The sequence below is a fragment of the Lathyrus oleraceus genome, chromosome 6 (assembly GCF_024323335.1).
Source record: "Lathyrus oleraceus cultivar Zhongwan6 chromosome 6, CAAS_Psat_ZW6_1.0, whole genome shotgun sequence".
Taxonomy (NCBI): domain Eukaryota; kingdom Viridiplantae; phylum Streptophyta; class Magnoliopsida; order Fabales; family Fabaceae; genus Lathyrus; species Lathyrus oleraceus.
In genome coordinates this window covers 306,912,131-306,938,420 of record NC_066584.1, presented here as the reverse complement: position 1 = coordinate 306,938,420, position 26,290 = coordinate 306,912,131, and the positions used below count along the sequence as shown (strand labels likewise).

At 35.6% G+C, this 26,290-nt stretch overlaps 2 protein-coding genes across 3 annotated transcripts; one reads left to right on the top strand and one right to left on the bottom strand.

Moving 5' to 3' along the window:
- The first annotated feature begins 15,746 nt into the window (after positions 1-15,746).
- Positions 15,747-17,964, top strand: LOC127092086 (uncharacterized). Its single transcript, XM_051030887.1, has 2 exons — positions 15,747-16,557; positions 17,380-17,964. Exons 1-2 carry the CDS (start codon positions 16,310-16,312, stop codon positions 17,429-17,431), a joined length of 300 nt encoding a protein of 99 aa, XP_050886844.1. The 5' UTR covers positions 15,747-16,309; the 3' UTR covers positions 17,432-17,964.
- Positions 17,965-18,205: 241 nt separating this feature from the next.
- Positions 18,206-19,619, bottom strand: LOC127092085 (uncharacterized). 2 transcript variants are annotated; one of them, XM_051030885.1, is made up of 3 exons: positions 19,345-19,619; positions 19,201-19,265; positions 18,206-19,115 (listed from the first exon to the last, which is right to left on the bottom strand). In XM_051030885.1, the coding sequence occupies exons 1-3, from the start codon at positions 19,429-19,431 to the stop codon at positions 18,395-18,397; spliced, it is 873 nt and encodes a 290-aa protein (XP_050886842.1). In that variant the 5' UTR covers positions 19,432-19,619; the 3' UTR covers positions 18,206-18,394. The 2 variants fall into 2 exon arrangements, with proteins under 2 accessions (XP_050886842.1, XP_050886843.1); XM_051030886.1 differs by having other exon boundaries at positions 18,206-19,109.
- Positions 19,620-26,290: the final 6,671 nt, after the last annotated feature.

Here is a 26,290-nt window from a genome sequence, read left to right as displayed (position 1 = left end):
AAAGTTTATCGACTGTGAAACAATACATTCACTGCTCGAGAAAACTTGTTGTACTTTGGCATAGGCTGCTCGCCGACTGAGACAGTATATGCTGGTTCATACCACTTCGTGGATTTCCAAGATGGACCTGATCAAGTAAACAAGTGAAAAGCCAGCATTGACCGGACGGGTTGCGAGATGGTAAATAATTTCGACTGATATGAATATTCTTTATACCTCTCAGAAGGCAATCAAGGGAAGTGTATTGTCCGGTTATCTCGCTAAGCAGCCCATTGAGGATTATCAACCGAAGAAGTTTGAGTTCCCTGATGAGGACATCTCGAGGTGCTCAAATCGAAAGATTGTGAGGAACCGATCCCGGAGGAGGGGCCTGACCCTGAATCCGAACGGATTCTGATGTCTGATGGGGGGAGGTTAATGTGGATGAGTTAGTGCCGTTTTGGTTACGCCGAAAAGATCCCACATTCCTTTTGTTGCCCGGATAACATTTGAATGCACCAACAATGGTGGCTGAGTACGAAGCTTGTATCCTGGGTATCGATCTCCGGTGCGTACGTCTACTAGGGCAACGCCGCGCTCGCTCGTGTATGGGATAGAAGTGATATTACTTACTGAGGTCTAGATCCCATTGTGGAGAATCCTGATGGATGAGAAATTAGAGAAGGCTGAGTGGATAAGGACTTGGTATGACGTGTTGAGCCCGATTGAAAAAAGAGGCTGGCAGTTACTTGTCATGGGGCAGTTGTACCCAGTGAATGAAGCTTGTTGTGGCTGAAAAGTGCGACCTCGGGCGTACTACGTGGAAGAGGTGGTGTTGAAAAGGATCCTTCCTCCTCAAGGAGATCGTGGGGCAAGTGGATATACAGTTATGGATCCCATTCATGGTCAAAAAGGTTCTCTCTGACAGAGCCTTGGTGTCGACGACCACGGATGACAAAGATTTCCCATCCCCTGGGAATGCGGACGCAGTTAAAAAAAATACTTCGTAAAAATTGACCCGCTGGACAAAAAGAATAAAAGAGTCCAAGCAAAAAAAGGGCATCCCGGCGAACCAATAAAAAAGAGAAAAGGTTCGGGCAAAAGTTAGGGATAAAGAATGAAAAGAATTTGTACACCCGGCAAGTCGAAAACCCCACAAGGGCGGCTTGGGCAAAAAAGGGTATCCCGGTGGACTGAAGACCCGAAAGGGCGGTCCAGGCAAAAGAGGGACTGAAACGAACAACTGCGTCCAGCATGATCGTTTGTACTTTGGATATGACTTGGATAATCCCCGACAGAGATCGATCGGAATCGTCTTGTTCAGAAGACAGAAAGTGCGAAAAGTCTTGAGGACATATGGGGTGTAACCGAGTTGGAACCCGATGAGATCACGGTTTCACATTGCCATTAGGATAGATTTTTCCTTTTGTGCGCGATCACCTCTTTTCAGGGATTGCTTTCTGTGTGTTGCTCGGTTTTGAGCCACCTTTTTTCAGTCAATAAATGCGTGTTCAGTCAAATAATTTTGTTTTTGTTTTCATGACCGCTTTGATTGCAAAAACATCCGTTTATTTTTTATAAGCATATTTGCATTTTGAAACATAGAGGTTCCTTCCGATGCATGCTTATAAGATTGAAATCTGGAAATCTTATTCGGAAGTTTGAGTGACCTAGGTGTTGAAATGTTGGCACGCCTGGGGCACGCTTTTATCTAACAATCTTTTGTGCAGGTGCTGTTAGATATCTTCATTCACTTGCAGTTGGTGATGGGTAACATTTTGACAAAAGATCCCTGCAGAGTCCAATCAGGGGAAAGGGATAGAAGAACGGTGAAAAGACGGCGAAAGAAGGACGACGATCCTAGAGGGTAATCAAGAAGACTCTTCAAAGTCTGAAGATTGGAGAGTTAGCCCGGATATGAGGAGATCATTCGTCTCAAAGCAAGGAAGAGACGAGAATATTAGGTGATGAATCAGAAAAGACCGGATGAGTCTGGGAGTCTCTCAAAAGTGGAAAGTTGACACTGTGGTTAGATAATGAATGTCGGTGTTCGACGAATCGATGGGCGTTCCATGTCAAATAGGCCGTATCTCCCCAGTGGGTTTGAGGGTGTTATCTCCCTAGCAGATTCGAGATCGGTGTCTCCTCAGCGAGCCTGAAGGTTGCCATATCCCCAGTGGAAGTGTCGGTGGGTGGATTGTTCCTAAGGGTTGAGGATGTTTCCCCAGCAAGTCTAAGGATTTTTAGTTCCCCAACAGGCCCAAGAGTTGGTCTGTCCCCAGCTAGTCTGAAGACTGTTGGTCCCCACTGAGTCTAAAGAATGTTGTACCCCCAGCGGAGGTATCAGTGAGTAGTCTGTTTCTCAGCAGTCGGGTACGAAGTACTGTAATCCTCAGCATAGTCGTGAATGCCTTTCCCCAACAGGGTTGTGATGTTCTTCTCAGCAATTTTGAGGTGGGTAGTTCTCCCAGCAGAATTTTGTGTTGGTGGTTTTCCCCAGTGAAGTCCCCAAGTGGATCAGGTTCGGTGAAAATTATTCCCTAGTAGAGTTTATTCTGCTCGTGGGTTGGCAGTTATCCCCAGTAGAGGTGAGCATTGACTGTTTCCCCTAGCGGAGTCCCCTAGTGGATTAAATTCAGTGAGAGTTGTCCCCGGTGGGATTTACTCTTTCTCTAGCAGCAATGCCAGTCCCCAGCACGTTTGAGAAGTTGGTGTGTTCCCCAGACAGAGTCTCCCCAGAGTTGACTTGGGTTCCTCTGCCATCCCCAGAGTATCAGATCAGCAAAGCACCCCAGCAGTGCGTCTTCCCACAGAGTTGGAGAATCTAATCAGATTTGTGTGCTCAGCGGAGTGATCATTTGCTCCCCAGCAGGAGTTTTCTTCATTTGCATCTTGCATGTAGTAATCATTGCATCCTCAAATTGCGTAGCATTTCCATTCAACATGGAGAATTACGCCATAGAAAAATTCAAACATATGCATTCATATGTCAAACCTAATTAGACCATATCCCCGGCAGAGGCGGATCATTGTTCAACATCTGTACGACACGTTTGCTACAGTGGCTCTTGACAGACAGTGTTCAAGAGTGTTAATTCCCCAGAGGTTTATTTCCTCACCCACAGGTGAGAGGAAAGCTTGATTCTCCCCAGTGAGATCCCCATCAAGTGTCTGGCCTTGCCTTGACATATGTAGATGTCATCCCTGTGATACCAGTAAGTGTCATGTCAGCACCCGTGTGTGTTCTTTCTTTAGTGTCGGTAAACACCATTGTTTCGGTGTCGGTAAACATCGAGTCTCATTCCAGTCATCGGTAAATGTCTGGTCTTGCTTCTTCTGTAAACATCATCTTTCGATGTCGGTAAACATCGTATCCTCTCCCAGTTCATTTTTTGATGTCTGGTCACCTCTCCGTTGGTGTCGATAAACGTCGAGCTTCTCCCGTTCGTCCGTTGACGTTTGGTTGAGTCTTCCCATTCATCTGTTGATGTCTGGTCACCTCTCCGTTGGTGTCGATAAACGTCGAGCTTCTCCCGTTCGTCTGTTGACGTCTGGTCGAGTTTTCCCAGGTCATCCGTTGATGTCTGGTCACCTCTCTGTTGGTGTCGATAAACGTCGAGCTTCTCCCGTTCGTCCATTGACGTCTGGTCGAGTTTTCCCAGGTCATCCGTTGATGTCTGGTCACCTCTCCGTTGGTGTCGATAAACGTCGAGCTTCTCCCGTTCGTCCGTTGACGTCTGGTCGAGTCTTCCCATTCATCCGTTGATGTCTGGTCACCTCTCCGTTGGTGTCGATAAACGTCGAGCTTCTCCCGTTCGTCCGTTGACGTCTGGTTGTATCTCTTCCCATTCATCCGTTGATGTCTGGTCACCTCTCCGTTGGTTTCGGTAAACGTTGAGTTTTTCCCATTCGTCCGTTGACGTCTGGTTGTATCTCTTCCCATTCATCCGTTGATGTCTGGTCACCTCTCCGTTTGTGTCGATAAACGTCGAGCTTCTCCCGTTCATCCGTTGACGTCTGGTTGTATCTCTTCCCATTCATCCGTTGATGTCTGGTCACCTCTCCGTTGGTTTCGGTAAACGTTGAGTTTTTCCTAGTCGTCCGTTGGCGTCTAGTTGTGATTTCTTTGTTCCCATCCATCATCCTTCGATGACGTGTTGTAGTTCCTTTTTCTGAAAAAATCAAAATCCCCAGTGAAGTCGTTGGTAAACGTCTTGTCTGGTCCCGTGATAAATATCAGATCCCAGGTGAAGTTGCCGTTGGTGAACTTTCTGTTCTTGGATCCCCGCAGAGTGCAAATTTCTACGGTTCTTTGGTATTCAATCCCTGTTTACCTTGAAGGTCTGACAGTCGTTGCTCTCATCCGTTCAGGTTCCCAGTTGATTGAATAGGGGCAGCTGTAGCATCTCAAATTTGCACCTCCCATTTGTACATCCATTTCAGTTTTTAGGTCATTAAGATTGCATTAGCATTGCATAGCATGTTACATATCATCAGTCAAGACTTGTAAGGAGATTCAACTGTGCAAGAGAGCAAGAGCATTTTCCATGAGACAAAAGCCCTATGGTTGTTCTAGAGAGCTCATATGAATCAAGGATCCTTTTGAAGCAACTTGGCCAAGTGTTGAAGGCTCAGAACTCATCAGTGCATGTGCAAGTCAACTGCAAAGTCAACTGTGGATTTGGAGGTGGGAAGTGGTTAGAGATGCTTCATTCATGTTCAAACAAGTCTCATTTGACATTTCAAACACTCACATTGAAGAATTTGAAGTCAGGTCAAGACTTTCCCAAAATAGCAAGTGACCTATAATTTGAAATTTCCAAAAATGGAAAGGTTTTGGTCCAACTTCAACTCAATATTACATCATCAAGAAAGCTTCAAATGAAATTTTGTCCAACATTAAAGTTGAAGATCTTTCTCTCCCATTTCCAAAAAGTCCAAGATCATGGATTTGTGATGTGTGGTTGAGGAGATATGATCAAATCATGGCAAAGTGTGCTTAAAAATTCAAATGGGCATAACTTTTGAACCAAGGCTCCAATTTGGGTGGTTCTTTTTGCATTTTGTTCATCATAACATGTAGTTTCCAAAACATCCATTACATGGCATGAATTCCACTTGTATGATCATGTGCTCATTCATGAAGTTTTTTGAAGGAAATTTCATAAAATCATTTTGGTTGATCATATGCATAAAATACCAATCCTAAAGCTTGCATGGGCCTTGTTTAAGTGATTTTGGATCAGTATTATACACTGTTCACGCATGCATGAAAGGCATGAGGTGCAAATGCCAATTTTCTCATACACCTTATAAGTTGTTAATCTTGATTGGTTTTGGCTTTAATAGGTTTTCAGCATCATTAGCAGGACCTATATAATGTTAATCACAACTGCTTTCATCATTAACCACAGTTTTCAGATCTAGATTCAAGAATCAATCAAATTTTTCTCTCAAAATATTTTCCAAATTCTTCACACAAAAGCATTTTCTCTTGTTGGAATCATGACCATGAAGCATTCCTGAGCAAGTTTGAACGTGGATTTAAGAGGATTCGTGCCATATTTGCTCATACTTGAAGCTTGAAGGTCCAATGGAGATTGCAAATTGAGCTAAATTCGTGCGTGCTGGAGCATTCAATTCATCATCAATCACTTCAACAAGCATTGTAGAAGAGATTTGAGCCATTGCTGAGCTTGGTAGCACACGATTCCAGTTTCTGTTCTTCAAAGAGGTCAGGATTCAATCTCAATAATTCTTGAATTCATCATGATATTTGTATAGATCTTTGATTGGTGATCATTCTGGTATAAAATTTGAGTGAAATGGCGCATTATTCATGAAGATACATGTGTTTGAAGTTTTGTGCACAAATCTTATTTCCTTCGATCTGAGCTTGTTATGATGATTCATGTTTAATTGTTGTTTGATCTTGCATGAGCATGAAATGATGAATCGATTGGTGTTAATTTTGTTGGATTCTGGATGTTTTTTGGATTTTCTGGAAATCTGCATCTGAAGTTCATCTTCATCTTCATGAGGAAGATGAAGATCATCACGTTTCCAGATTTTGCTGCGAATTAGCTACGAATGTTCTTCCATTAGCTACGACCTTCATGATTAGCTACGAAATTCTGGGCGCCTGAGGGTTTTAGGCTGAAACGGTGTCGTTTCATTTGGGCGCCAAATTCAAATCTGGCAATGGTTCGATACCCAGCGAGCGAGATTTTCAAATTGCCTTGCATTTTATTCCTTTTCCCTCCCATTTTTTATGCTATGCTCATTTTTGATTTCAAATTTTTCATTAACTTCATAAAATCACAACAAATAGAAAAATGCATCAATTTGATCCCAATTTTTTGCAAAATGCTCCTTATTCTGTCTAGTTTTTTATGATCATTAATTGGAAGGTTGTGCCTGGCTGGAAAAATAATTTGTTCTAGGATGATTGAATACATATGCATGTGTGACATTGCCTTGTTCTTTCCATCATAAAATGATCAAAAATAATTCAATGCCTTTGAAATTTTGCATGCCAATTCTAGACACATTGATGGACATTTTGGTTTTGGTTTGACATTTTTCCTATGCTCCAATTCTGTTTTATGCTTGTTTTAATATGGTGTGACAATTTGTGTCACACCTTTTGATGTTTAACTTGCACAATGTGATTGCCATGCCAATTGATCTCCAATGCTTCTGATTTTTTGTGTGATGGATGTTGTGGATGTCTTGATTGCTCATGAATTTTTCCAAAATTATTTGAATCATTTCTGTTTTGATTGAGAATTTTCATTCATGTTGGTCATTTGGGTGCCTTGAATTGGTCTTTGACTTATCTTGCACATGAACTGAACTTGCCTATTGATTATGATTTGGTCCTTTTTAGGACTTGTTCTTGAGTGATTAAACATGCTTTATGTTTAGTTTGAAGTTCTGTTTTGACTTTTTGATCCTCTTTTGATCCTAGGCTTTGACCTAGTGGTTTGGACTTACCATTTGGGTTGTGATTTCAGGTTCAAGTATACATCTCCATGAGTGATGATGCTCCTTCATTTGAGCTTGGCCATTTGTTGTTATTTGCTAACATTATGTGTTTTGTAGGCTTTGAGGATAATTCATTTGTGTTTGCCTAATGCCTTGCACCATTGTTGCCTGATTGGATTTGTTTGTCTGTGTGATATTAATTGTTGATTGGTTGTCTGTACAGTTGAACTGATTGGTTTAGTTATTTTCACAGGTACTTAAGTTGCTTTAAGTTCATTTGAACTTGCTTTGCTAGCTTGTGGTTTGCTTACCACTGAGGTATAATTCTTCTGACTTCATGTAGTCTGGAAGACCTGTCCTGTTATGTGGGCAGGCACCTGTCTGAAGCCCTCCTTAAGAGGCAATGCTTGTGATTGTTTACTGTTGTGTCATGTACATTCAAAGACCTCCTAACTGGAGAGGCATTGGCAGATACAAGGGATGTGCAATCCATCCCCTGCTATTCAGTTGTGTCATTCACTTTGCTCACACCATGTGTTGATGCATTGTGAATAAGAACCCAAGATCTTGTCGTGTCAGTCATCTGTGGAGAAGAGTTCCTACATTCTGAACTCCCACACTTTCTATTTGAGTCAAGCTCTCCCAGGCCAGGGATAAGAGCTGTGAGGTCTTACCCTCACTTCCCATTTCATCTGCTTCACCCTAACTCTCAATGTTAGGGTTAAGAGCTAACCACACCCCATTCCAATTGGCTTGTTTGTCGAGGTTGACATGACCCCTTGACTAAAGCCTAGCCTTGTGTGAGCCACTTGTTTGCATATAGTGTGTGTGCTTGCTTGTGCTTGAGTGTGCTGTTTAGGCTAGCTTGCTTCCTGTGCAAGTTAGGATAGAAACCTCAACATAGGGATCGTATGCATGACAACTTCTAGGCTCGAGTCGCAGTCTCCCTAGTAGTTTGTTATCTCCCTTTGTCTCTGGTTAGGTTAGAAGTTCTTTCCCTGTTAAGGGGAACTACGTCGCCCTGATCCTCATACCAGATGAGGTACGTAGGCAGGAGATGAGCTGATCTCTCCGGGCGCCCTTTTGCTTTTTACCCATGTGTGTGTGTTTGGAGTCTGACGTAAGTCCAGCATTTTGGCAGTTGGTTTCCTGTGTCTTGTTTGCTTGTTGGAGTCTGACGTAAGTCCAGCGATTGGCAGTTGGTTTCCTGTGTGTGTTTGTTGGTTCGGAGTCTGATGTAAGTCCAGCGATTGGCATTCGGTTTCCATGTTTGCCTGTTTGTGTGGAGTCTGACGTAAGTCCAGCGATTGGCAGTCGGTTTCCTGTGTGGTCTTGTTTGGCGTGCGTTAGCCGAGCTACGAGTGCTCTGATTCTTCTCCGGTCAGAGAAGATACGTATGCATAGGATGCGACATCCTAGCGAGCACGTTTCCTCTATCCCCGAACTACGTCGACTCTGATGTCTGTGTCTGACAGACTACGTAGGCCCAGGATGCGATATCCTGCCGAGTCCCGTTTCTTTTGTCTTTCTGTGTTTCCTTCCAGCCTTGTGCAGTGTTTGAGCAGTCTTTAGCAACCTTTCTTCTATTCATTTGAGCGTGGATCCCGTCGAGTACAATGGATGCGTAGGGGTGCTAATACCTTCCCTTCGCATAACCGACTCCCGATCCCATCTTTCTCTGGTCGCGAGACCATGTCTTTTCCAGGTTTACTTCGAGCGTTTCCTTTCCCCTCTTTGGGATAAATAACGCACGGTGGCGGCTCTGTTGTTTCGTTTTCACGCCGGTTTTTCACGTAATGCGACAGTGGGGATCAGGAGTGAGATGAACTTAGGTGTTCATGAATGATACTACATGCATAATGAGTCAGTTGTGGAGTACGTTGCATACATGATTGCATATGTAATTGATTATTCATGATGTTGATGATTGGATGTGATTATGTAAATGTCGTCATGATTTGGGTGTGATAATATATTGTTGATGGATGTGCAATGAATGTGTGCTTGTTGTGTATTCCCTACCTTAGTAGTCTTTACATTTTTTATATTAGTTTGTTGTTTCTCACCCCCTTTGCTTTTATGTTGTCCACCATGTACATCTTGCATATACTCAGGAGTAGAGTTTGCTACAATAAGTGGAAGTTAGCTCCCGGAGTTAATTCGTTTAGTTCATCGTTGTTTAGAAGTCTTGCTCCGATCCTGTAACATCGGGGTTGAGAACGTTTGATTGCTTTATTCAGTTTTTGTTTTTGCTAATCAAGAGTCGTATGTTATACTCGTGATGTTTGGGTTTATATTATAGTGGAGACTTTTGCCACGTTGTTTTAATTCAAATAAGATATTTTAATGAGACTTAATTATTGTGAAGCATGTTTATTTGATGATTTTCGCTGCGACGATACCCTAAGTGAATATGATCACATGATAACAGGTGTATTAGAATGTTTTACCTTAATTGATAAGTGTTGTGGAACAAGTATTATTTTGTGATGAGTGACATCCTAAACGTGTGCATTATGATCAATACTTGAATTATTTTATGATTTAACTGTTTCGAGATTTAGGGTGTTACAAACAACACATAAGAAAACACAAAGTATTGTCCAAATGAGTCTTCATGATCAAATACAACTTAGATAACACAGTGTCCAAGCACAAGGTTAGATTAGTTAAGAAAGTTTTTTTACCAATAAGAGACTATTTACTTCGCTGAAACATTTGGTCTAGTTGTAAAAAATATCATCATCAAAGTTGTTATCACTGTTGCACCCTTTCACAACTAGCCAATAAAGAAAATTGATATCAACAATGCATTTTTGAATGGAGAAATTCAGCTACATGGCTCAATCATTAAGACATATCTTTGGCAACAATAACATTATGTGCAATCTCAATAAAAGTATTTATGGCCTAAAATACTCTAAGGGCATGGTTCCAAAAACTTCATTCATTTTTCACCAACTCAAGCTTTCATTCAATAAAATGATATATCAATCTTCATCAAATCAACTTTTATCCATATTATTCTAATTTTAGTCTATGCAGATGACATTATCATCTCAGAAACTCATTACATGGCATCAATTCTCTATTCAACTTTCGTCAAACTAAATTTATTATAAAAAATCTAGGAAATTTTCACTGCGAATTTTCCATTCAAGTTAAACGTAACTCTTCTAGAACCATCACTTTATCACAATCTAAAACTATTAAAAACATGCAAAAATACAACATGACCAATGATAATCTCATGCCTACTCATATGGTCTTGACCATAAAACTATCTTACATTGATCACCCTGACACTGATGACCCCTTCACAGATCCCATATTGGTGGCTTAAAATATGCCACCATTACATGCCCTAACATAGCCTATAATGTCAACATCATCTCTCAATTTATGCATCAACTAAAGGACACTTGAGAATGCATACTTTAAGTCTAGCTAACCTTAAATATTTTCTTGTATTTGTATGAAAGTCAAATCTAGATTTATCTTAGTAAAATTTTCAAACTTACGTCCTTCTATAATCTCTCAATTTCCTAGGTTTTAAAAATTATTTTGAAACTTGTATTGCATCAGAAAACAAATTTTCATTCAAATTGTTAGCCTGAATTTTATTCAAATCACCATGTGACTTGATTCAAATTACTATTCTTGATCTTAGTATTGGAAAATAACCTTGTTTACTTGATTCGAATTAGTCTGATGAATGCTTTGAATTACATATCGAATTTCCATACTTATAAAATTCTCTAGTGCCCTTGATTCAAATCAACAGCATGCATGAATCAAATCACATTATAACTTTTCACTTTAGGAAATTTTCTTTATGCGTGTGATTCGAATAACTAGGTTTATTCGACTCACGTGTGAACTTTTCCTTTGTTTTTTAGTTACATGACTCTAATGTTTTCAAATATGTTTAAATATTGATTTGAATCATATTGTTAAAATCTATTTTTTTTTCTTTTTCACTGGCTTTATAAATACTTTTTTATTCCTTTTAATTTATTTTTAAACACTTTTTCTTATTCTTCTTCACTTCTTTCAAACACTTATCTTCTAATCGAAAATCCTTTGATCATTGTTTGAGAAAAACTTAAAAATTATTTGTTGAAGTTTGTGAAGTAGTTCAAGTGTTGTAACCGGTTACCATGGGTGTGTAACTGGTTACAACTGATGCTGATATGCTTTACAGTAACAGGAATCTGAAGTTTTCGAAGGTATAACGATTACCAAAAATGGTGTATCGGTTACCACTAAAGCTGAATTAATTTCTTAGTTTTTCAGTGTCAGGTGGAACCGGTACACGTTTTGGTGTAACTAGTTACAAGCTCGAGTTTTTGTATCTTCTGCTATTGTACTTGATCAAATTTCATTACAATCATTGTGTAACATGTACATAAGTGTTTAGGGTTCACTCACACTCTAGTTAATGTATGTATAACATCTCATCCTAAATCTCTCTCTCTCTCTCTCTCTCTCTCTCTCTCTCTCTCTCTCTCTCTCTCTCTCTCTCTCTCCATCCAAAATTACTCCATCATTGTTTCACCAATCTTGTGGTTGTTTCCTCTAACATTATTGAGAGCTATAGTCTGGAGTATGGTATAATCGATGGTACATAATTACTAGGAATTATTCATAGTATGAATTGGGGATTCGATTGTTGTTAAAAGGATACAAAATTGGGAATAGATCTTGTTTTCCCCAATTGAGGTAATTGGATATTTTCTATCTTAGAGTTATTTGTGCTTGTTTTTCATTTCAGTAAAGATCATTTTAAGTTCATTAGATATAAAATTGCTCAAACATCAAAGGCTTGAAATTCAAGAATATCAGTAAATTAGGAAAAAGAGTTTACAATAACATATGAAGGTTCTAAGACTATCGGATAGTTAGGTGTTTGGGCCTATGGAACCAAGTTAATTCAAATAAATAATTTATCGAGTATTTGGTGTGTTGAATCCATATAAGAAAGAAACTTAATGTATTTGGGACCGAATTAACGAGTTAGCAAAGATGATTCGGGTGTATCGGGATAAAGATTGTTTTGTCTTCATGTTTCCTTTAGCTCTTTTAATTTTTGTAATCTTGACCAATTTCAATTTTGAGTTTTCTTGTTAGAATTTTATCCATTAGTGATCAATACTTTCTATGATAATCTTGAGTACCGAGACTCTTAATTAAAGAATCGGGGATTTTAAAAGGTGTATAAATTGTCTCATCAAATGTGCAAAACTCTCATTTGCACTATATATGAATTATGCACATTGAATAATTTCTAATTTAGTAATAATTTTAGATAATTGAAATGGAACATACTTCATACATAGTTTAGAATAACTTCTAAGAGAAAGCACTACATAGTCATAATATACATCACATATAGATTGTTCACAAGCTAAGGCACAACCAAACCAAAAACAACAATATTTCATCTAACAATGTACTCTCTTGCAAACAACATCAATGACAATGTGGGAGTAAAACTCCACCGCCTTTTTCCAGATCCAATTACTGATGATTTCTTTGACATTTCGACTTTCTTTGGTCTCATTATTGTTCAACCCTCTTGAGTGTTCACAAATTAACAGATGACTAGAGATAGTGTTGAAATGGATGTTGGGCTCATAAGCTTTCTCACTCGCTATGAAATTCAAATAGACACACATAAACAAGATTGCTGACAATGAAAGTGTAGGAGCAGTTGCATGGGAGATAGGTGCCTTCACTATTGTTGTGTTTGATTTGTGCATAAAACCCATAACAAGCTTGTCATTTCTTGGTGGTGATGATGGCTCTAGTAGCGGCCGTGAAAACAGAAAAGGAAGCTTGGAGGTTGATAGTGGTGGAGAGAGGGAATATCCAGTGATATGCTTTGATATAGTGGGGACATGGGAACAAAGATGGATGGGGAAATAGTGCTCTCAAAAGAGAGGGAGATGGCTACTATAAAAGTGGAAGAAGAGGGTCACTATAGAGGTGGGATGGAGTCACAAACCTTTAGAGATTGGGGAAAAGTTTTCTAGAGAGAAAGGGGAGCATCTCTCTTAACAAAATAAGTGTAATTAGCTGTCAAATATCTCATAATTAATTAAAGTTTTGAAAAATCATTTTCACTTTGTAAAATCGCTCTATCTACTCAAGCATATTCCTCCCTCTAGATTTGGTAGGTCATACAAATCAACAACATTCATATAGGGAAACTCATAAAAGAATGCTTGAATACTTAATCATATAAATAATTTATAAAAAAATCACTTACAAGACTTAAAAAATATCATATAGAATATGAAAGTTGACAAAAAAAAACATCCACAAATAGTCATATCTTTTTAAAAGGAGTCTAATGTGTAAAAACAAAACATAATTTGACTAAGCATAAATTTGTTTTCTATTATTTACTAAAAAAAATCTATCTAATTAATTAATGATTAGAATTTTACAATTAATATTGTTGAATTCGAATACAAAATCTTTTATCATCTCATGTTATTTTAATAAATTCTATAAAAACAAATTTAGAAGTTAAGTAAATGTGTTAAAGAGCAAAACTTAATTACTCATTGGTTGAGAATAATCATAATGGATAGTAAAAAAAATCAAAAGAATTTAATTCATTTAAATAGTTTTTTGATCTCTATAAATTGACATGATTTTATTTTCCGTCTATGTTTTTTTTATAAAGTCTTTAAATGTTGAATTTCATTTGATTTTTAGTCTATAGAGTTAAAATTCGTAGGAAAATCTGCAGGTATCCTGTGGATTTTCATGTCGATTTTTCTGTGGATTTTAATTTTATGGACTAAAATCAACAAAATTATAACATTCAAGCATTTTCAAAAAAAAAATATACATAGGCGAAAATAAAAAATACGCCAAAAGGATCAAAAGACTATTTAAGTCAATTTAATTTAACATTATTGTGTGTATGGATGGCAAATGAGCATTTCCACCTTATTTAGACCCACCCTACAAAAGTCTGCAAAAGAATAAAGTAGGGTGAGACTGACTTAGTTGAGGGCGTGAGTTTAAAACCTTGGTTCGTCGTCCCATAAGAAAATGAGGGTGAAGTGGGAAAAACCAGTAGGCAATGCACGTCTAAAACCTAAAAATACGAAGAAAAATATATGTTAATGTTTATGTTCTTAAAACACCTTAAAGAACCAGGATGAAGTGAGACTGACACATTATAAGGTGTGGGTCTAAAATCTTGATCTATCATGTAAAAAATACGAGCAAAACGAAGATGTGTGACAGATCAAATCTATTTTGCCACCTCTAACTCCATGTTCATTACTAAGTTCGAACTTGGGATGACAATGGGTATCCATGGACACTGATGGATACTTATACCCGTTTCATACCCGTGCGGGTACCCGTTATACGAGTATCCACAGATTTTGAGATACCCGCGGATATTACGGATACTCATGGATATCTTTTTTTTAAATTGTAATTTATTAATTTTTCATATATGATGAAAATAAAAAATTATATGTATAACTTTTGAAAAAGACGTAGAAAAAGAACGTACGCAATTAGAGCTTTAAGTGAAAATGAGATTATCAAGTTAAATTAAATGACTTTTAATGAAAGAAATTTATAAAATATAATAATTTTAAAAGATATTTAAGTAATTTTTTTAATTATTAATGAATACGGATATCCGCAGATTTGCATTCATACCCATAAAAAAATTAAATATTTGTTTTATTCGTGAATACTCATTCAATTATTCAACCTATAACTGTTACGAGTTTTAGCCACAAATACTCTCATATCCGAATCTTTTTGCCCTCCTAATTCGAACTCATGTTTAGGGATGACAATTTGACCAATCCCCAATGGACACCCGCAAATTTACCCACAACGGATAGGATAAAAACCCGCAAAAATGGGTACGGACATGGACACATTGGTACACGCTCCGCCTTATACTTGCACACTCCGTCTTATACTTGCACACTATATATTGATGTATTTTTATTTATATTTATATATTTTAATTTATATTATTATATAAAAATGTATGTCTATCAATTATAAAATATATATCAATGTTAAACCATTATGTATTTAATATAAGTGTTCGCCAATTTCAACAATAAATTGTTTGAAAACATTTTAATGTAAAAAAATTTACACTGACAGGGGATATTAATTAATCTCATTAATAAATTCGATTGTTAAATAAAATAACTATTATAATACTCATTCCCTTACCCGTGATTTGAAAAGATCTTCATATCCGAGTCCATATTCATTTGGGTATCAAAGTTAACATCCGTACCCGTGTCATATGGGTATATAAGTACTTATACCTGTATCCATGATCCACAGTTTTATTAAAAGTAAATATATCAATTATAAAATATCATATAATTTTAAGTTTACATTAAAAAGTTTTCAAATAATTTATTGTTGAAACGAGCAAACACTTATATTAAATGAGATTAATTAATATGCATTGTCATAAAAAGTTTTCAAACAATTTGGTGTTGAAATGAGCAAACACTTATATTAAATGGGATTAATTAATATGCATTGTCAGTATAAATTTTTTTACATTTATAGATTTTAAAAATAAAAGTCAAACTTGTCCAAATATCTAACCGTTATAATTAACTGACTGTGTAAAATTCTTTTAAATTTTAAGTATATTTCAATTAAATTCTTTATTAATTGAACGTGTGACTCGGAAATAAATAGCTGAACAAATATCTCACTTGTCCATATAACAACTGACCATAAAACAATTATTTTTCTTTAAAAAATTGACAAGACAAACATTCATTAAATTGACCTTCATCAACTACAAATTAATCAGTATCAAGAATAACGAATTTAACACCACAACAACAAAAACAAAAGTAAACGCACATATCCTCATCATCACTTCTTGTTTTCTAGTACTTTGTTTCATCCTTTATTTTAGATCGTGTGGTCAATTTTATTTCCCTTTTCTTAATTTTCCAGAAAAGTTTTGTTCTGTCTCAACCGTGTCAAACTCTACGTGAATCAATTCAGATTCTGCTTCTTGATCGTTTCCAACCATACAAATCTCCCTCATTCTTTCTCTCACTCTCTTTTCGATTGGGTTAAACCAAATTTTCGTTTCATCTTTGTGTTCTGTTTCCCCTGTTTTTTTCTCTGTGTTGAATTCAATTGAACCGATGTTTTGGTTCCTCCAAAATCAAAATTTTGGAGGAATTTGAGAATTGGGTTGTGATTTTACGCCAATTAGATCAAATGGGTTTCTTTCAAGTTTATAGATTTTCCTGAATTTAGGGTTGAATTTTTCTTTTTTTTTTTTGGAGGAGGAGTGTTGTTGTTGATGGATACTGTGTCTAAGAAGGATGGTGTTAATGGGTGTGTGAACAAGCCTGTGGCTTCTTTGGATTGTAAAAAGGTTGTTGAAGATCATGTAAATGGAAAAAATGATAGTGATTCGAATTCTTTGTTGACACTCCCTAAAAGAGGAGGAATGTCGCGGAAATTGAATAAGAGTAAGACAAGTAAGAGAGTGCAGTGGAATGATATGATTGGAAACAAGCTTGTTGAAGTGATGGAATATGAACCAAGGTAAATTTTTGTCTGTTTCATTACAGTCATGTACTATTTGTTTCTTTTCAATTCTAATGTTTGTTTTGTTGTTGTCTTTTCAATTCTATTTGAGTGGATTCTGAAGGAATTGATGGTAACACTAGTTGTATTGAGGGAGGGTTTATAGGTCAACATTTCTGCTTAATGTGGTTCATGTCATATAGACAGATGTTAGGAGAAAAAGAACTTCGGTAGTTTACGATGAAACGGAAATAAAACTCAATGCATCTGTTAAAATTGATAAACATGTGATTATGATTGAAACTGTGGGAGAAAACAAGAGCAGAAAGTAGCACAATAGGTGGTCCTTTTTTAGAGTTGTTCTTGTTTTATGGCATGGAAACAGAACCAAACCAGGGGATAGTCTTTAGAATGATTCGGTTATTTTGACAGTTCAATCACAGTTCTGTCGTAATTCGAGCAGTTTATAGAGGTTGCACCATGATCCAAAGATTTCACCGGTTCGATGTTCAGTTTTAAGAACATTGATTGGAAGATATGCCCTAGAAGCAATCTGACTTGGGGTGACCAATGCAAAACTTTTTAGTTATAACGGAATCTATTTCATCGGTTCTTTTTTCTTTGATAGTCGATGCTTTTACGTATGCTAGTGAGAAAAAAAAACAGCGCTTCCTTGCCTACTTGAGATACATTATAGCAAAGAAATTTGAATATAAAGAGTAATGTTATCATGTCATCGCACTTTTGGAATGCAACACACCTTATGATGATTCATTTCCTACAATGTCAATGTTCTTAAAAGTGATAAACTTACATTTGGTCGCCCTAATGTGTGTGCAGTGATGATAGTGACTCGGAGGATGACGATTCTTGTATCTGCTCAGTAATGTAGAGATGATCCTGATAACCTGTCTCAAACTTCAAACTGAACAGATCGAGGGGAAACATTATTAAGGTTGCTGCTAGAGCCTGAATTTGACGCGCTAATATAATGATTTGTACCTATTCTCCAATAACCAAGACAAGTATCTCCTTGTGATTGCCATTGTTTGGATCTAGTTCTTCTGACCAGGTTTTGACAATTTCTGAGGTTGACTCCTTGCCGGTTCTCTATGAAGATCAAACTAAACACATGGCATCCATCAATTTTGACTAGGAAGGTGCTGATAGGAGCACGGCTACCATGTATGAAAAACTAAATGAGCATTTTCATGCTTCTCTACGTATTTGACATTCAATTGCTGTTCATGTTGTAAATGGAAGAGGTGGTACCTCGGTCTTTTATCGGTTTATTTTCCTAGTTACTCAATATGCAGAATGAATTTTCATGACAAGCACTTGTACTCGGGTAATTCTGCTGTTCTTTGGTTCTGTCTGTTCCATTGCTGGAGTTTGTACTTTTCAAATATCAACCTATTTTTTCTTTGATTGTCTACACAAAAAACCACTTTTAACTCATTCAAACATTGGCTAGTAGCTCTGTAACACCGACACCTCTAAAAAAATGTGTATCAGTGTCGGACAGTGACACCGACACAACACTGACACTTGTGATTACGTTCATCTTATTCATTATTTCAAATTATTAGAAGTGTCCTGTCTTTATAGCCTAGTAGTAGGTTATGTGTAAAGATAAGAATGTAACATGCTGCAACATGACGAGACATAAACAGCAACAAACACACTATCTTTTGATTACAACATAACACCATTCACAAACCAAAAACAAAACAATTACAAGACACAAATTAGTCACACATACAATCAAATCATCCTGACAGACTATTTTCTTAATGAATAAATCAATCAACAGAAGCATCAAACTTTGACACTTTATATTCTCTAAGTTTCTGTTTCATTGACAACGAATTGTACTGGAAACATTATAATTAGGAGAAACCAGCCAGTTTGAAAGACTGGCATCAACCGCGATTTCTTTCAACAAAGGCTTCGACTGAAGATCATTTGATTCCAAAATACAAGGTGAGACTAAAGGCAGCATGCTTGTATTTTCCTCTGATGGAACATTTTCCTTTCTCCTGTTTTTACTTGATATAACTTTTGCTTTGATTGCTTTCCACTGACTTAGATTCTCCACCGGATGCAGAACCGAATTCATGTTCATGCTCCTCTCTCGTCCACTCGAATTCGATTTCAGCTCATTGTCATTTGAAGAAAGCATCTTCTGTTTACTGTTTTCATCACATACTTCATCATCTCCATAATTCTCGCAACTTTCATAGCCGCCATCATCATCATCATCATCCCAATCATACTCTTCATCAAACTCATCATCAATATCAGATTCCTCATATACTATCTCATCCTCTTCATCCTGATCATAACTACAGTTATAATATCTATGATTCGACGGGTATCGAATTATCACAGCTTCAGATCCATCTCCCAACACCCTTCCCTCTGATTCCGCAGCAGTGTCCTTATTCTCTTCTTCCTCATCCTCCAACACCTGATAAGAACTAGGGTTTGCCTCATATATCTGTAAATTCAAATTAAAGCTAACTTTCTTCTTCTTGGGTTTAACACCACTCTTCTCCTTTTCTTGATCTCTACCTCTAACAGATAAAATAAAGAATCAATCTTTACATCTACTTATAAATCCACACATTGATAATACATTTAAGAGAAATAAATACAAACCTGGATTCAGAATAAGGGATAATTGCTTTTTCTGTAATAGCAAGAACTTCATAGTTTCCATATTTCTGCAAAAAGATAACATTTTTCTTACTAAATTTGTAAAAATCTAGAAGCTGAAAATGGGTGAATTTGTTATAGACTTACCTGGTCTTCTCGAGCTAGGACTTTGTAAAGAGTCTTTCTGCGTTTTCTTTTAGTGGTTAAACCAAAACACTGAAGAAAACAACCCATTTTCTTTCTTTCTTTCGCTGTTGGAAAGAGAAGAAAGAATGGTTATGAAGTTGTTGTTTATTAAGAGTAGTTAAAGAAAGTGAAATGAATGCAACCCAGAGAGAGAGAGAGAAGGAACATGTGAGAAGTTTTAAAGCCGTTTGGCTCCAACAAGTTACTGTGTTTGACGAGTTTGAAAAAATGCTAACGTTAGACTTTTAATGATGATTGTGTTGTTGTGGGCGCAACAAATATTTTATTCGTTTTGTGTGAGGGAAATAAGGTTCAGATCTGAAAATATTTGCTCTCTTCTATTTGAATATTTGTCTTATTTTATTTTATTTTTTGATAAAAAAATATTAAATAGAATTATTTGTTTTTACCTATAGAGTAATAGAATGGTGGGTTTTTTTAGAAAATAATTTATTTTTAAACAATTAATTAATAATTAAAATCAAGGTTGGCCCAACTAATTTGGAGACTTTGTTTTAATTTTAAAAATGAGTTTGAATTTAAAATAAATACATTTTTAATGATTAAAAATGACAAATTAAAAATACAATTATATATTAATAAATAAATAAATAAATAAATAAGAGGTTAAAGGTAGTGCACTGTGAGTGTAAAAAAATATTACAGTGATATCCAATCAAAATATTTTATATTGTCAATTGCCAAATCATAACAGGATTTTAAAAATAAAGTGTGATGTGGCGGGATACATGAGTGTCATTGGTTGATATAAGTATTGAGCAAATCAAAAGAACTAGAGAGAAGAGTGTATTTCGTTTGTGAACCATGTTTTTAAAATAAAAATGTTTTTCAAAAAATTAGAGGAGTCGCCAGATGCATTGTTGTAATATAAATTAAATATTAATAAGTTTTTCATAAAATTAGAGGAGTCGCCAGATGCATTGGGCCTCATTTAAAAATATATTATATTTAAAATAAAAATCATTGTTCTTAGATCATTAGAGAAAGACACTAAATTTTTATTTTAAATATAATATATTTTTAAATATTATATTACTTTTTATAAATAATATAATATATTAATACATGTCTAAGTTATATAAAATAATACTTAAATATTTAATATATAAAAAATTAATAAAATATAAATACATTATAAAATAAAACACAAAATAATTGAATATTAATTTGAATATATTAATATATAATATTTTTAAAAATTAAAGAATAGATATAAAATTTAATAAAATGAAAAAAGAACAATATAATATAAAATTAAAGAACTTATTAATATTTAATTTATATTGCAAAACAACTTAAAATATAAAACAAAATATTTTACAAAATAAGAGTAACATATAATTTAAAATGGAAATAACAATTTATATTGATTATAAATAAATTATATAAATATTGAAAAATATAATTCATATATTTAAGATATTAAAATTTAAAATAAAAATTTAATGTCTTTCTCTTATTAAGAACAATAGCTCATTAAATATATGATGAAACAAATTAATATGAAGGGTCTGTGGTGCAATTGTAACATGTTTCACTATTGATCCAAAGGTTGTGTGTTCAATTCTTGTTGGTTTTAAATTTTCTTTTCAAAAGAAACACACATAGGCGCCAGCTGTATTGGCGCCAGTCTTGGAGTGCCATGCATCTGGCGCCTCTTCTAATTTTTTGGGGGGTGCGCCAACTCCCCCGTCTGGAGATGCATCTATGAAAGTTTATGGCATGTATTATCTCCTAAAACAACCATGAATCCTATTTACTTCGCATTTTTCATTGAACTGATTTATTTAACCATTCAGTGACATTTTTGGAAATAATGTCCCAAAATGTCAAGTAGGAAATTAAATATATCACCACCTTGCATGATCACCTCTCACACGATTCATATCAATTTCATAACTCAAAACCCTTAAAAAAATCATCCTCAATCAACTTTTTGACTCCAAATCATCATTATTGTGTTTTATCACATCAAAGGGAGCAAAAGAAAATGCAATTTAAGATAAAGTTCACCCATTTCATCTCTCATTGCTTGCATTAATCTTGATACACTTTTTTTGAGTGTATTATCGTCAATGATGTAATCTTGATACGATTTAATATATATGATATATCAATGATGGTGTAAATGTCGACTGTTTCAGTTTATAAATTTTATGGTTTACATTTTATGTTTTTGTTTACACAGTTTCTAGTGCGATTCTAGTTCAGGGTGATTCCTGATATGCATATCCGGATACATTTCATACTAAATTAAAAAAAAAACACAACATGACAATTTACGGAAGTGCATATTAGTAAACACCTTTTTTTCGTAAAAAAAAGGTTTATTTGAAGATGCATTTTCGAAAAGCTCCTTGATGATAAGATAAGGTTTCTAAGGTCTAAAGTGATCCATAAATAAGGTGTCTATCATTCCATATTTTCTACAAAACACACTATAATCGGAGAATGAATGTGTATCCTCGCCTTTCATTTGTATAATTCAATGGCGTGAAGTCGTCATTTCAATTTAGAGTCACTGATGACTTACCTCTCGCCGATCTAATATCCAAATCGAATACTCTCTTGCGATATCTAGAAAATCTGAGAGTTGTCAAGCTCGAGTATCGTTCACCCTCGTTTGACAACAAAGGGAAGATACAGTTCACCAATTTTGAACTAAAGACGGATGAAGATTTAAAGGTCATGTGGAGTAAATTTTACTGTTACGCATCAAAGGGTCTGATTGAATTGGATGCGAAGATAGCAAGATTTGTCGACGATATTATCAATATGTTCCAATGTCCAGAACTACCTCTTTATAACGATATGTAATGTTAAATTTATGTTAACAATTATATATGTAATGTTGAGTGTTTTAATTTAATGTCAAATTGTTTTTGTTTGTAGATTTTGCTCATATTATCTATGTTTTTGATTGGAAGTATTATGGTCATTTTCGAATATGCATCTCCGAATTATATCAAATACACTTTCGGAGATGCAACTCTGGACTAAAGTTAAGTATAATAGGGGTGACTCACTTGTTTGGATTCAATTTTGTGGGAAATGGATGCGTCCGGAGATGCATCTTTGAACTCTATGAACATTTTTTTGTTTTCACCAAGGATTTTTTTAGATGGTATAGAGGTTGGAAAAGAAATTCCCAAATTTAAGATTTGGTGCTATAGGGTTGCCTGCACATCGGGCCTGGTCAAAATACTTAATTTCGATGGATTCAAAGAAGCTGTGAGTTCAAATTTCTGACTGGTCCGCAAGTGCATGACTTTGTCAGCTTTAGTATAAAAAGTATTGAATCCCATATAAACCAATCGATAAGTATCATTCTCTACTATTATGATGTTTATCTAAGGCGAAGTGAATGGTTTTGATTAACAAAACCGGAAAATAAAATTGGCTTTAAATTACTTATAATGACGAGAGACCAGAATGCATTTCTCATCGACCCTTAGTACCCGCAAAATTGTGTTTTATGATTATAACAAGAAAATGTTTTCTTACTGAAAATGATTAAATTAAAGGTATCGTCCGCACTCGCGTGTATGACACCAGATTTCGACTCTATAATCTATTTGATCGCTTTCGCGTATGCGCATTGCAACTTCAGAATCCCTTTTGAAAATTAATGTATTTTTTTCCTTAAAAAGTTGCTTCTAGTAGAAAAATTAATTTAAAGGTAATGTTCGCTTTCGCGTAAACGGTAGCATATTTTTACCATGTAATCTAATTGTCCGCTTTCGCGTGTACAGTTTGTTACAATGCAAAAATCCCTTTTGAAAATTAGATTTTTTTTCCAAATTAATTAAGAAGCGCCTTCGTTGTATTTTAGAATTAATTTTTGAAATTCCTTGGGTCAGATACAAGTTTCACTATTTCGAGTTGAAACCAGTGCCGATATGTTTCTGCTTTCGCAACAAACTTTAATTGTAAAAAATCAAAAATATTTAGACATGAAAGCAATTCTCGTTACAAACATAATATTTACAACTTATTAGAGGATTGTCGGTACAACGGTCCTCACATTCCAGACTCAGCTGATTTAAGCTGACATTTAAAAAAAATATAAAAATAAAGCATAAATGGCTCAGCTTCATATTAAAAATAGTAAAAACATTAAAATATGGATACACATACACTAAAGTAAAGTAAAAAGAGAGATGGAACTTGAAAATTAAATTTTAATATAATAATATGTTGCTTCAATCGAAGACTTTAAACTGGTAAGCAACACAATAATAGATAAATTTTTGCTCCAAAAATTAATTAAAATGTTGTAATAATTACTCAATGTAAGCAACTATCACTTTTTACAATGTAATTTTCTACTCGTATAAAGCTTAGATGATAAAAATAGAGTTTTAAGGGTTTATTTATAGGCTACAATTTGCATTGGGTGTTTAAGATCGTGTCTAAGGTAGTGGAGAGAAAATTGGAAGTGGAGAAAATTATTTTCTGAAAGTGACGAAAAAACTGAACCGTAGGAACATGACGGGCGTCACACTGGTGACGGTTCGTCCTTCAAGCTGATCACAAGAAAGCAAAGAAGTTGCTTCAAACAACCCTAGGCATTGATGAATTCTTATGTGTTTCTCAATGCAAAACAACGAAGGAAATATGGTATATGTTAGATGTAACACCCCGATAAAATATGATAATTTTTTAATTTAAGTTTAATAGTATATTATGATGATAATATGAATGAGAGGGTATTATTTTTCAAAATAAAAGACAAACCATTCATATATATTATTATTAGTATATTTATTAATTTAATTAAATAATTGGAATATTATTGGATTATTATTATTGGAATAATAAAGTTGGAATTGGAACGATTTTTGGAATCAGTAAAGAGTCCCATTTAGTAAAAAGGTTTTTACACGTGAAAACAGAGAAGCGACTAAAAAGTGGAAAAAGGGCAAAAAGGAAGAGCAAGAGAAAAAGGGTTGAAGAAGGGAAAAGCTTGAAGTTAAAGGAATTGCCGGATTAACTCAGGTAAGGGGGGTTTATCGTCGTTTAATGGGCATTATGGGTTAACATGTAATGGGTAGTAATAAGCCATTGAATTGACTCTAATTAGGATGATGAATGCTGCAAATTGTGAACTTATGGATGAATGAGATATGGGTTTATAATTGAAGAAAATTCGTAGGAATTAGATAAGGTTAGAAATTGTGATGAATAAATTATGTTAAAACTGTGAATGAATCTATATTTGGGTGAGTCGTAATTTTCTGGACGTGTAGCTTTTTACGGAATCGAAATCGGAGGTCCGGAAGTCCTCCAACGGCGAAAAATGCGGGTAATTATGCATTCTGTTCGTTGTTAGCGCAGGAACAGCTTTCTGTCTTGCGTTAACCGGTTAACCCAGAGCGTTAACCGGTTAACACTGTTATGATAATTAAAAAAAATTAATTTCTGTCTTGCGTTAACAGGTTAACCCAGGGCGTTAACCGGTTAACACTGTTTGAAAAGTGAAAAATTGATATTTAAATGTTATGTACGTTTTGGAATGGAATTATGTGTACATATTGTATGGGCAGAAGTTTGATTTTTCTGAGCTGTTGTTGTGCAGTTTTGGTCGTTTCAGCTGAGTGATGTAATTTAGCTGATGTATGATATAGTAAGGATCATTTCCCGTTGTTTTGAGCAGTATAGGTATTAGTAGAGTGTGCTAATACTGTGATTTATTATTTGGCATGACATGATATGATTCTGTGATGATTATGCTGATGATGTATGATGGTATGCATAATGCTGTGAATATATCTATTATGTATGCAATTGTGGATGGACTGTTTATGGCTTAGAGTGTGAGCATATGTCCATTGTGGATTGTTGTTGATGTTTGCATGCTAGGTGATTTAGCGTGCATAGCATAGCCTTTATGGTGGTAGCTAATTCCCATGGTGAGGAATTAGTGAGTGAGTCACTAGGTCTCAAATGAGTGGGACTAGTGAGCTTGGTAGCCGTATCTGGGTTTGATCGGTGAGGTTGAACTATGTGTTCACGAATAGTCGGTACCGCATGCATGGAGTCTCATTTCATAATGTATGTATGGCGTATAATATGAATGGATGTATTCCAATATTATACATGTGTTTTGTGTTTGTGTTGAGTATGATTATGAGTTGATGTTGCCGTTGCCGAATGTGTGATATAATTAGGGTGATGAATGTGTTAATTTACTTAGCATTACATGATATTTTATAATGCTTATTATATCGATTGAGGAACTCACCCTTACAACTATGTTTCAGGTAACGAGTGGTGATTGAGTAGAAGCTAGTGCTTGGAGTCTAGTGTAGTTCCTTAGTGGGTCATGCTCTGGTATATGTAACATCGGGACGGGATGTTTTACTTTGTTTTCATTTTTGGTTGTTGAACAATTTTACATGAAATGTGTTACATGGTTTGCATGTTGTTAGATTTCTATCCGCTGCGAATTGTGCAATGTTTTATTTTGATTTATAAATGAGCATGACAAGTTATTTTGGTGAATGGTGTGAAGTGTCAAGTGTGACACCCTGAAATTGCATATCTACTCTGATTCATATTTTGTTGTTTTAATTAATTATTGGGGTATTTTAGAAGGGTGTTACATTAGTGGTATCAGAGCATAGTCGGTCGAGTCGAGTCGTAATTATTCTGTTTCCCTGTATGTGATAGGTGTTGTGTAACCCTATCAGTACTTATTGTTTTAGCTTGTTGGATTAACTCAGAATAGAGATGGCTGGAAGAGGTAGAGACGATGCTGCGATTGCTGAGGCTCTGGGTATGCTAGCTGGAGTACTTGGAGGGAATCCGAATGTTGTGGGATTGGGAGCTGCTCGTCAACTGAGTGAGTTCCAGAAGAACCATCCTCCAATGTTCAAGGGAGCAT

Coding starts and splice junctions, on each gene's coding strand:
- LOC127092086 (XM_051030887.1), top strand. CDS start 16,310: ATGGATACTGTGTCTAAGAAGGATGGTGTTAATGGGTGTGTGAACAAG. Junction 16,558..17,379: donor GTGATGGAATATGAACCAAG/GTAAATTTTTGT, acceptor ATGTGTGTGCAG/TGATGATAGTGACTCGGAGG.
- LOC127092085 (XM_051030885.1), bottom strand. CDS start 19,431: ATGGGTTGTTTTCTTCAGTGTTTTGGTTTAACCACTAAAAGAAAACGC. Junction 19,266..19,344: donor TCCTAGCTCGAGAAGACCAG/GTAAGTCTATAA, acceptor ATCTTTTTGCAG/AAATATGGAAACTATGAAGT. Junction 19,116..19,200: donor ATCCCTTATTCTGAATCCAG/GTTTGTATTTAT, acceptor TTTATCTGTTAG/AGGTAGAGATCAAGAAAAGG.